At 38.6% G+C, this 12,777-nt stretch overlaps 1 protein-coding gene across 1 annotated transcript in view; it reads right to left on the bottom strand.

Annotated features, from left to right (window-relative positions):
- Window positions 1-3,272: 3,272 nt before the first annotated feature.
- LOC127410650 (potassium voltage-gated channel subfamily H member 1-like) overlaps window positions 3,273-12,777 on the bottom strand; it is an 84,155-nt gene continuing 74,650 nt past the window's right edge. The window contains exon 11 of the mRNA XM_051645768.1: window positions 3,273-4,124. Coding sequence (XP_051501728.1) covers window positions 3,273-4,124 — 852 coding nt within the window. The remainder of the gene's footprint in view (window positions 4,125-12,777) is intronic.

Genomic DNA, 12,777 nt, shown 5'->3' with positions numbered 1-12,777 from the left:
TGCCATGTGAGAGTCCCCCAGGGGGTTGCGTCAGGAAGGGCATCCGGCATAAAAACCTGTGCCAAGTCAAATATGCGGATCACGGATGGTCCGCTGTGGTGGAGCAGCCGAAAGAAAAGGAAGCTATCTTTGCCATGTGATTAATGGTATTAATTGAACCGGTTCCTCCCAAATGTTCATTCGGAACACGGTTTAATACAGTATATTGACCATGGAAAGGCTACAAATATGTTCCGTTACGAACATCAGACATTCTAACAGTAGGCCTGGTAAGAAGATAATGCCACATCACATCTTCAGTACTGAATATGTAATATCCAGATTGAGCTCAATTAGAACATCATGTCCATAACCAATCAGCCAACCAGCAAAAAAAAATCAACCCTTTCATTCCTGAGACTTTGATTTAGATGTTTGCTTTAATGTTAAAAGTTCCACATAACTGTATGTTATGATCTGCTATGATGTTCTGAGAGAAATCATCTCACTGTTATTGATGTGTCTAAAGCACATCTGATAAAGAAACAACACCGCACATAAACATGATTCCGTTCATTGCTATTTATGAAATTTGGCCACTGCAACCCTCAAAGTCACTAGTGATCACTAATCGCTTATTGTTTAAGGTCGAAACATACTTTATGCAAGAACGTGAATGCAGGCTGCACAAGCTCGATTTTGTTTATTGTTGCATTCCAAAATGTGTCAGACTGCAATTCATAACAAAACGCAAGTATGCGTTGCATTCTCAGCATTGCCGTAAGCGGCAATATATTAGTGTGAACTGTCTGCTTCTATAGTGAGTTTTCTCTTTTATGTCAACTACTGTCATGGTGGAGCAACAGTTTGAAGAGAATATTACAGAGCAAGGTAGTTAAAGTCAATATATTTAAAGCAACTTACCTATGTAGAATACAGAATATAATAATAACACCTCCATTTTAATGGCACAGACTTTTGAAGGTAAATCTATCATCCTCCTTGTGTTCAGCGGTTACCGCCGCAGAACGCAAGAACGCACGTTAAGTATGTTCAACCTGACAATGCGTTGGCGAAGTGCTCGCATCTGCATAAACATACTTGCGTGAAGCATATTTCTAGCCTTAAAGATGCCTGTTACAGACCTGATCGCCTTCAGGTAAAGTCCCTTTCACATGACTTGTATCAACATTCCCCTATGGACTTACATTCATGCATTTGGTGGACAATTTTATCCAGAGTGAATAACAGTGCATTCACAGTATATTTTATCAGTTAATGTGTTCTGTGGGATTCAAAGCCACAACCTTAATGTTTTTAGCACCATGGTCTACCAGTTGAGCTATGGGAACACTGTGCATTGAGTACTATGCAATAAAGAGTAAAGCTAAAAAAATCAAAACAAGAAAGACGGATCCTGGGCATATCTAGATACATTATCTTGTATGACACTTGTGTTGCAAGTTGAGGTGCACGGAATCCCTGATGCAAATCATGTGAATGGGCCTTAACAGTAGTCAGAAATTACACTTCAAAACCCCTGTAGATCTCATTAGTGTCTGCAGTAACACATGTGCCCCTTTCAAGTGTATAACTCTCGGGATAATAGTTGATTTAAAGTATTTAAAGTAATTCACTGCAGGCGAACTGCAGGACTGTTAGGGCCCCTGAAGCTCTGGTTCCTGGGACAATAATGGCTCCTAAACACCTTGGGACTGATCCACCAATCTTTTGGCTAGCAGCTCAGATCCACCACCGCCCACAGATTTAAGCAAGACAAGCAAGGCAAGTTTCCCAGCAGAACTGTGCAGAATGGATCTCAATACCAGAAAGACTGGTCTGTTCACTCCAAGATATGGGGAGCACAGACAGTTGTGTGTCAGTGAGAAAGAGAGTGGAAGACTTGCTACATGAGTGGGAAACTGAAAGGCCTGCACTTACAGTTAGGAGGACGATGCGTCGCTATGACAACCATCAGTCAGAGTGGGCCCTGAGGCAAGAACTCTCACTGTCTGTCAGCCTCTCAGGACTAAACCAGGGAGAAGTTTGACACAAAGTGCCTTTGTGACAACTAACACACCATTGCTTTGGTAGCACAGATGCTCTGCCTTGGGATAAGACATCCTTTTCAGTCTTCATCTCTCTCATTCTCACTCTCTCTCTCTCTCACACACACACACACACACACACACACGTGCACATAAACTCTGAGTGTGTGTCAAGCTTTTTGCTGGCACAGGTGTCAAGAGTTGGTACATTCTTTTTAGTGACATAGAAATGTCATCTTCATCTTCCCCTGTCACTCAGTCGTACTTTTTCTCAGGGTCCAAAATTAAGTTTTTGCCACACCTGCCAATATTGGGTGAATTAAGAATATAAACTGCCTATAATTATTTCATTTCAGTGACCATAAAACTGTATTTTGAGTTACTTTTCATTACAAATATATAATGTTGTCCTTTTGACATGAAATTATTTAGTTGTTTTTCCTTGCATATTTGTTATAAGAGCACAAAACCATAACCATTTAGCCTTCCCCAAAATTGCAAAGAAAATGTGATTTTGTTCATTTTTCGTTTTGGTGGTTTAAAGGAGAAATGGCAGAAAAGAGGAATATTCCACATATTTGTCAGCATACAGATTTCTGGAGATTTTCTTATTTTACTGAGAAAACATTTTGAAGACAAGCGAGCCATGACAGATGTCTTGCCTTGCATGAAAACGCAAGAAAACATTATGATTTTGTTCCTAGCATTTTCGTTTTGGTGGCTTAATGCGATGAATCTTGCACATATTTGTCGTCACATTGATTTCTAGAGAAAAAAAAATCGAATGATGAAACAGTTTGATGACACATGAGTCACGAAAGATGTTTAGCCTTCCATGAAAAAGCAAAGAAAACACTGTGATTTTGTTCCTTGCATTTATATTTTGGTGCCTTAATGTGGAATATCCCACATATTTGTAGCCACATGGATTTCTGGAGAAAAAACATCTATTGAGGAAGCTGTTAACATGCGACAGATGTTCAAACCGTTTCGTTTTAATCGCTTGCGTTGCCTACACCAGAGACTGTCATTCTTAAACCATGTAATGTTGCAGTTCCTAATAAAGTTTCCCACCAATTGGCACTTACTCACAAAAGCCAATTGTTACTCACATGTGGCGCTTGGCGGGTGTTAATTTTGGACCCTGCTTTATTCATTCCTATTAAAGAGGAAAGATGATCTCTGTCTCTCACTTTCTCACTATTTCTAACTCATTCTCTCTCCCCCTCTTTCATTCTCTCTCTCTTAAGGGAAAATGTCCTCCTTGTCTGAGTCTAGTGATGTCGGCCGTGAGATCTGGAAGAGTGACATGGGAGAGGTCGGAGTCTTTCTGCCACTTAGCAACCTCAACACCTCAGCGACCTGGGTCTCCAAGGCAACCATGCGGTTACCGAGTGACAACAGCTCCTCTTTTAGTTCAGTGCGGAGTTCCATGATCGAGGCGTGTAGTGTGTGTTCAGGAATAGTGGGGATCGTGGGAATGGGAGGAGCTTTCCCATCAGGCTGGACCGGGCTGCGGTCCACAGGGGTGCGAGCACCACCCTCGTCTAACCGCAAGTCACTTTTGGTGATGCCGCTGTCGCATGAGTCCGTCTTCTTCAGTCTGCTGGGCTCTGAAGTCTTGACCGAGCTGCTCCGATCAGGTAGCGTCTCCATGGATTCAGCTTTTGGGACGTTTCCCCAGTTTTCTGGCTTAGCCATGCTCTCCCTAAACCTGGCCCACCCCCGTGCACGTGGTTCTGATGATCGAGGGGCATTTGGGGTAGGAGCACTGAGCTTCGCCTGGTCAACTGGATCCAGGGTTTGTTTTTTGCTCGGGCGGGAAGGAATAGGTGTGGCAGGGCTCTCCGTTACCGTGATGATGCTCGTGGTGGCGATCACATCCTGGCTGATGACTTCATGGTGGATTTGACCCTTCTCAAGATCAGGGTCATCGGAATTGGTCTGCCCAGCGAGACGGGCTTCTTTCTGCTGGCGGAATCGCTGGAAGAGACGCCGGACAGGATGATCAGGGGGAAGATTCAGCGGGGCCTCGTTCTTCCTCCTCAACCTCTCCTCTTCCTCACGCTTCACATCACTGATCTTTCTGAACACAAGCTGAAAAGACACACAGGGTTAGTTAAAGGGACAGTTCAACCAAACAATGAAAATACTGCCATCATTTATTCACCTCTTGTTATCCAAACTAGTTTGACTTTCTTTCTTCTTTGAACCACAAATGGAAATGTTAGGCAGAATTTAAAGGGATAGTTTACCCAAAAATGAAAATTCTCTCATCATTTAATCATCCTAATGCCATCCCAGATGTGTATGACTTTCTTTTATCTGCTGAACACAAAGAGTTTTAGAAGAATATCTCAGCTCTGTATGTCCTTACAATGCAAATTAATGGGTGCCAAAATTTTGAAGCTCCAAAATACACGTAAGGGCAACATAAAAGTACTTCAGATGACTCTGGTGGTTAAATCTATATCTTCTGAAGCGTTTTGAATGGTGTGGGTGAGAAACAGATCAATATTTAAGTCCTTTTTCCTTCACTTTCACTTTCTCCTTCTGTTTTTGGTGATTCACATTCTTCATGCATACTGAGCAGGGAGGAGAATTTATGATAAAAAAAACAAAACATATATTTATCTGTTTCTCACCCATACCTATCATATCTTGTCTGAACACATGGATTTTACCAGTGGAGTCATATGGATTACTTTTATGCTCCCTTTATGTGGATTTTGGAGCTTAAAATCTTTGGCACCCATTCACTTGCACTGAGAGGACCTACAGAGCTGAAATGTTATTCTAAAAATCTTCATTTGTGTTCTGCAGAAGAAAGAAAGTCATACACATCTGGGATGCCAGGAGGGTGAGTAAATCATGAGAGAATTTTCATTTATGTGTGAACTATAACTTTAACCCTCTGGGGTCCTGCTGGATTTTTTCCTTATAACAGCGGAAACAACTTAAAATACTCCGTCATTTTTGGGCATACAGATAAGTGTAAGACATCATTAGAAACTATAAAGGGTCTGCTTTTATTTGTGTACACTCACAATAACAACAAAACCTTGTGCTTTTGTAAAGTAAAGAAAATAAACAGGGTGCGCTTTCAGCCGTCTCTTTCTCCGCGAGCATATTTCTGAAACACGTCACAAAAATGAACTGAAACTCCGCGAATTCTTATCACACAAACATGAAACATGTCTAAAGAAAGCTTAAAATGTCTACTTTTAAATGAAACAATTCAAATTTACAACAAATATTCTCCTGCAATGTAATCTGTATGAAACAAAGCGATGTACACTTTCTCCTGGCGCAGCTAATTATCGCTAATGTGATCACACCTACCAGCAGAGCGCGCTATTCATACGGTAATGTGCTGAGTCGATCAATGCAAATGGAAAATGCCCCCAACAATGCCTTAAAAAGCATCAAGTTCATCATCAGATTCATTCACTTTCCTGCGTGTTTGGAAGATGGCACGCTACACAGGTGAGGAAGCTCTACAGATGGTCCTGGATAGTGACGAAGAGTTTACATTTTCCTCAGAAGAAGAGCGGGACTCTGATGAACAATTGTATTTTGAAGAGCAACTTGATCCAGCTGAGGATACAATTTCGGATGAGTAAGTCTTTACTTACATTAGCTGACATGCTGTTTTATATAAACATGTACATATTTTACTAATTGGACTATTTTCAGACTTGCCAGCCAGGATTCAGAGTATTCAAATTTGAAATATGTCCTAATAGGCAAGTTTTAGTTACATTTAAATGTTGTTTCGACTAAAGCAGGTATTTAAATTGTATGCTGTATGATATCAATATGATATTTAATATGATATAAAAATAATATGAATGTTTAGATTATATTTAACTAGTGTTTATGCTGCCTCATCATCAACAAAGCTTGTGCTTGCAAATATCTGTTCGGGTGTAAATGTGTAAAATGTGCTGTAAATATGCCCATATTAGAAAATCAGCATATTACAATGATTTCTGAAGGATCATGTGACACTGAAGACTGTGGTAATGATGCTGAAAATTCAGCTTTGATCACAGGAATAAATTGCATTTTACAATATATTCAAATAGAAAAGTTATTTTAAATTGTAAAAAAATTTCACAATATCACGGTTTTTGCTGTATTTTGGATCAAATAAATGCAGCCTTAGTGAGCAGAAGAGACTTCTTTTAAAAACATTAAAAAATCTTACAGATCTAAAACTTTTAAACAGTAGTGTAGGTCTAAAGTTTTTAAGTAAAGTCTTTATGTAAAGAAAATTTATAGTCAGATTACTTCTTTTAACTTAAACTTGATTTTGTGAATAAGCTACAAACAATACATTCAATCATTAAGTCTCCTCACATTCATTTTCTCTCAGGGGAGGGGTCTTTGTCTCCTCAGGTGTGAATCATCAATATTCATGATCATCCACGCCTCCTCGCATATGGCCTTTCTAACACTAAAAGTGTCTTACAAAAGTTAAATGACTATATTGTTTTGTATGAATGAGTGATCAGGATGGTTTTCACATCATTTTTGTAGCAAAAACTCTAGGCTACAAGATCCAGTTCTCAAAAGTCTTGTGAACAAATGTTTAGTATGTGTTATATGGCCTTATTTCAGTGAACCACGCATAAACGTTATTTTCTCAAAAATACAAACGTACATACATGTTGTTCACATTTTATTGTAGCCCAGTTTGTGCTGAATACAGTGTTATCAGACATTAGCCATTAATATGTTTTTAAGCAACTGAAAAAAGCACAAATGTCAAGGCATGTCAAAACTGTTCCAGGGCCCAAAACAACCTCAGACCCCAGAGGGTTAAGCCGCAGTCACCATTCACTCTAATTGCAACTTTTTTGCATACATTACAATAAAAAGTGAATGGTAGCTGAGGCTAACATTCTGCCTTACATCTCCTTTTGGGATACAGTCTCTTTAAACACAAACTCAATCTGGCAACAGTTAAAGCATGTATATTAAAAAGATGGACTTATCTGATGAGAATGGTAGATATTAATGTCAAACAAACTGAACACAAAGCCCTAGGCTTTTCACATGTAAAAGCAGACCTGGCAGGCTTTCAGACAATAAACCGCATCCATATGTTATAGACCCTGACAGCATCTCTCTGATAGACACTGTGAAGATGCAAAGCATCTGATCTTGCACACAATTATCATTGATCAATCCAACAAATTCATGTGCCAATGTAGACTCATCAACCTCAGCAGTCAGCCAACTGAAATGCTGTTCAATCTTCTTACGTTGAAGAGGATTGCTGCAGTCTGGTGTGTTAATAATCTAATAACCTCTGCAGCCTTCAGCCGTCCTGATAGGTAGACACCAAATTCACTAGTCACAGGGTGGCCATCTCTCAAGCATTTGCCGTGAGACACGCTTTCAGGCTCTGTCTCACGCTCTCACGCTACCCAAATAAATCTCGTGCCAAATAACAAGACAACTTAATTTAATGTAAAATAAATAAAACATAGCAACAAAGATTGCAAGTAGGATATTTCCATCAGCGTGAGACTTTAATTTGTGGGCCGCCAAAGCAAATTTAGCGCCGCAACACACATCAGCGTGCTCCAAAATCGTATAACCGGAGATCTTAGTGCAGAGTGGGACAATTGCGTGTCTGAAAACTGGAAAATGCTGCTTTCGAAGGCTGTATACGGTGGTAGGATGAAATTAAGGTGCCTTTCAAACTGTTCTGAGACCAATTTCCTTTCCATTCATTCAAAAAATGTCGGTTAAGCCATTAACTGATTAGGCAGCAAGTCAGCTGCCACCCCATATTCTCTACAGCGAATCATCTACTTTAAAGTGCTGTGGAAAAAGTCAAACCTCTCAAACTGGCAGACAGCCCCGACATTTTAAACAACACTGATGACGTAAAAAGGAGAGAACATCATGCGTGCATCAACATCAAGTCCAAGGCTTTTTAAAATACACATTATCACCCTTACTAAAATTATCGTGTTTATTCTGTAGTAACAGTGACAGAAAAGTTATTGTTTATTAAATATACTAGGGGGAATCAATTAAACTTTATTTTCCTATTATTATTTTATTTTATGTAAATGTGTTTAGGCTATTCATTTTTTCATAACAAATATTATAGTTTATTTTTAAGCTACATTGACCTAATCAAGGTAATGAGGAGCAATCCATTGTGGTTAAGACCCTGTTATTATAATAACAAATTAAACAGTGGAAGAACAATAGTTATTTTTTAAAATACCAGTTGCAGTGATGGCAGATCTCGCAAGAGAAACAAGCAACTTGGTCTGGAAAAACAAGCCCAAAATAAGCCACTTACCCCATCAAAATAAGCAAAAATAAGCAATTAAATTTGTTCTTGTGTGATGGATATATCAGTACAGAAATCATAACAAGCATACAGCTAACTAACAGTTAAGTATAATTTAATTTACACATCTGCTTCTCAGTCAAAACCCAGCAGCATCAAATCAATAATTCAGTGAATACTTGTAAACAACTGTGAAATTTACTTTTTACCTCTAATAATGTTTTCATTGGACCTGGATTAGCCGTGCATGTACAGTATATGTATCAATTCTACATAGTTGTTAAAAAGGTCTTCATTCACAGAATGCAACATCCACAACGGGCAATTAGACAAAGAAATGTGTAATGCAGTAGTTTCCTTCTGGATCAAAACACATTTTAAATTTTTTCAGGCAGCATGAAGTGGTGTTGTTCAAAACATTTACTGTAATGAACACTTTGGGGTTTGGTTTCATGAAAAAACGGAATATAACAGTTATAACCAGTTACCAACATTTAACTGTTAAAAACCGTTACAAATAACATTTTCACTCCGGAACAATTGAAAATGACTTTGTTCCCGTTTTCGTTTACGTTCTGCAAAAAAATTCTTTTGTTTTCGGTTTTCATTTTCGTTCCTTGAACCGTTTTCAGTCCCTGCTGTAAACTATTATGAGTTTATGGGTGACAGTGTGCCTCAGCCACCACCGAAGACCATTTTTGGACCCAGGAAAATGTGAATGCCAGATTAATTGGCATAAACGAGCACCAAATATTATTTGCCTTGTTGGTTTTGATTAGGTCTTGTTGTGGTGTAAGAAATTAAAGATAGAACTGGTAAATATGCATGCTATGTCAAGGGCCGCATTAAGGTACCACAACGTCCGGGCTTAAACATTTCGCCCATGCATTAATGCAGTCCTGGTCATGCCATCAAAATCCCATTCCAACCAGGTAACCAAAGTTGGAAACCCTGCTAGTCATCACATTTGCAATCTACTGTATAGTCTCAGCCTCAGAAGGCATGCCTATGGACCGCACACTCAGTTTACAGACTGTCTGATGCATACTGCACACAAAAATGGCATGTGCTGGCTGAAATCAACAGTTTCAATCTAATTTCTTATTCCAATCTTATGTTTAAAAGGTACTAATCACTGGATTTGCCAAAGTTGAAGATTTGTGGCATCAAACCTTTGAAAGACATTCAAAGTTTTATTGGAGGCACTTAATAGACCCTATTCAGAGTAGCACTATATTTGATTTAAAAAAAAAAAAAAGAAAAGAAAAGAAAGAAATTAAAATGAGGCTGTAACTGAAAGGCTTACAGTCTCCTCAATGGCATGCACTGCGAGGACCCAAACGCAGAGAGAAAATATACAAAAAGGGCTTTTATTGAAAAATAAACAAAGTACCAACAAAACTCTCACAAGGGAGAGAAAATAACACAACAGGGTAAAATAATAAACAAACAGATAAACAAACCAACTGAGAAACAGACAAGGAAACAAATTCACAAAAATCTGGCAGAGACATGAGGGAAGAGGGCACAATATATAGGGAGGAAAGCACATGAGGAGCAGGTGAAACTAATTAACATAACAAGGACTAAACAAGTGACAGTGATGAGGGAAACACATTTTTTGGAAAGATGTATTTATAATGTTTCATCAGCTCAATGATCATTACAAATTTAAACAACAGTACAACCCAATGAAGAGACTGTAAATCCCTCATCCCTCATTTTCATACCTGTCAAAAATTAAAATATAGCACTACACTGAATAAGATCTATAGCAATAAACTAGATATCCACAAGCATAACTGTATATTTAGCTTTATTTTCTGAGTTATATCTGTGAAATAATTGGCACTTATTACTTTTGGACGGACAGAAAATCAGCTCACAAAATGTACACATATTTTCCGCTAATTTTTCAGATGTTTCCTATAGAACTGCTGTTGGAAACTGCTTTCCCAATATTTGAATCAGTTTTGTTTGCATTGGTTTATTTTTGTGGCATCATTAATTTCAGATAAACCCACACATAAACATCAATAAAAACAAAACAAACAATGGTTGGTCACTTCCTGTCTAAATGGATGGTTCTTGGCCAGAATGCTTTACAAAGTGGACAAGACTTTATGCCGACCATCAACAGTCTGTCTCTGCAAGATTATGCAATATCCAGTATACTGTAGACCTCAGCAGGATAATTACAATCATTTCACTGTACCGGAGACCCTGTGTTCAGTTTCGTGATTCCTGCGAGATGTTCTAAGTGCCTAACTTATTTATCAGAGTTAATGTATATTTCAGAGTTGAAGGCTTTTACTGAGCAGATTCTCAACTCTCTGATGTAAGAGTGTCTGCCAGCCTGGATGGCGGAAACACTCAAAAAAACACTCAAATCTCAGTGTGTCTGTCTGGAGGGAGCAATTTTCATCTGCACTTTGGCCAGAGATTTTGAAGACATGAGTCTCAGACAGACTCTGCTGTTCATAGATCTGTTCTGCTCTCCCTCCATCTTTCTGCCAACCTCTCTTTGTTTCACTTTTTGTCTTTTTGGTCTGTCTATCTGTTTATCTCATTGTCTCTCTCAATGACATTCACAGGTGAGGGGTCTGATTGGTATAGACAGGTTGGTGGGAGGGTTAAGGAATTGTCAGTCTGATTAATATTTAACAGGGAAAATGGCAGCCTAATCTCATGAAAAATGCGACAGTGGCAAGATATTTGCAAAACAAAATTACGTGCTTTATTACACATTTCGCTGCAGTTTCCCAGTGATATTTCCAGAGGGCAGTGCCAAAAGCAATGAAATGGTGTCGTAATCAGATGAGGTTTTTAAGGTGAACATTAGATGGAGATTTTAATGAGTAAAGCGTACCTCCCTACCTCCTAAACGTTAACTTAAATTTAACCAATAGTGTCCTAAAAGCAAATGAGAGGTAAACAAAACTGACATCCTTACCCTTCACATCTAAACCTAGCCGATAGTGTCCAAAACGCAAATGCAACACGAAAAGCAAATTTTTGAAGCAACCAAGACATTTTGTGTTGCTTCGATGACACTTTAGTCTCACATGTCAACATGCGTGCTTGACAGGTCTCGAACAAGCTAATCACACTGGAACAAGTGTTTAAATGTAGGAGAGTCTGTAACACAAGAGTTAAAATTAAAAAAATTTCAATTGATGTGTTAGAGGAAAAGTGTTTTTATATCATAACAAAGCAGTGTGTGAGTAATAGCAAAGTCTTTCTAGCAAGTCAGTCTACTGGCGGCCATCTTTGGAACGCTTCCGGAAGCTATTTCCAGTCATGACAGTGCAGCTCCTATCTACTTGAATGGGGGAACACCGAAATCTTAAAAACTGCTTGCCAAGCTTACGTTCAAACGACATATTTCAAATCAGCAGTCAAATATGACAACACTAGTATAATAAAGTGTGCTTCTTTTTTTTTTTTATTTCTCATATTACACAAAATCCATTGACCGTTGGGTGCTTAGAGCACCTTGGTTGGGCATTTCAATTTCTCCCATTCATTTAAATAGAATTGGCCCATCTCTGCTAAATAGTCTCTGGTAATAGTGTGAAAAATGTGTGTTTATAAAGTCATAATCAGCCATTGTAGTCGTGATTTTTGTGAAAGTGAATAAAATGCACAGATGTTGTAGAGCCTCTAATGTTCATTTCACCAGGAAATTGCGGCAAAATGTAGAATGTGGCACGTAAAAGTCAGTTTGCAAAAATGTTACAGTAACGTTCATTCTATGAGACAAGTTTGGAAAATGGCTTAATAAACATAATTATGTTTTAATTAAAATCTAAAAATTCTGAAAGGTTTGTGTGAGGGTTAAGGGATAGAATACAGTATAAAACAATAGAAGTCAATGGAGAGTCCCCACCATGATAGAAAAACAAGTGTGTAAGGCTGTATGTACAGAATGTGTGTACTGTAGACACACACACACACGCCCGCACACACACATGCATAAATATCTGCATAATGAGACAGTTTGTTCCTGTCACCAATAAAAGCTGGATGGTGCATCTGAGTATGACTCCATCTTTAATGTTAATATTCATATTGATACACTGAATATTCATTAACCAAGACAGATCGCACAAGCATCTGTCTCACCAATCTGTCTGTGAAATTACTGGGACCAGAAAAACATGCACAAGCTCTTCTCTTTCCTGTGTGTGCAGAAACAGGCTGTCCAAAGGTACTTGTGAAAAGTTCAGATGTAGCTTTGGGGGTTTGAAAGTCATCCACTACTGAGACACGAGACACACAATTGCTTTCAAAACATGTAAAACATACACTTATTCACAACAAATTTCAGTTTCAACAAATGACAAAACACTTATAATCTCACATACTCACTCATGCACATATTCATAAACTTACACGGAGGTATATCCCATCAGTGTGATTCATAAGGCT

This window comes from Myxocyprinus asiaticus, chromosome 20 (genome assembly GCF_019703515.2).
Source record: "Myxocyprinus asiaticus isolate MX2 ecotype Aquarium Trade chromosome 20, UBuf_Myxa_2, whole genome shotgun sequence".
In the NCBI taxonomy this organism is placed as follows: Eukaryota; Metazoa; Chordata; class Actinopteri; order Cypriniformes; family Catostomidae; genus Myxocyprinus; species Myxocyprinus asiaticus.
This window is presented reverse-complemented; position numbering and strand designations above follow the sequence as displayed.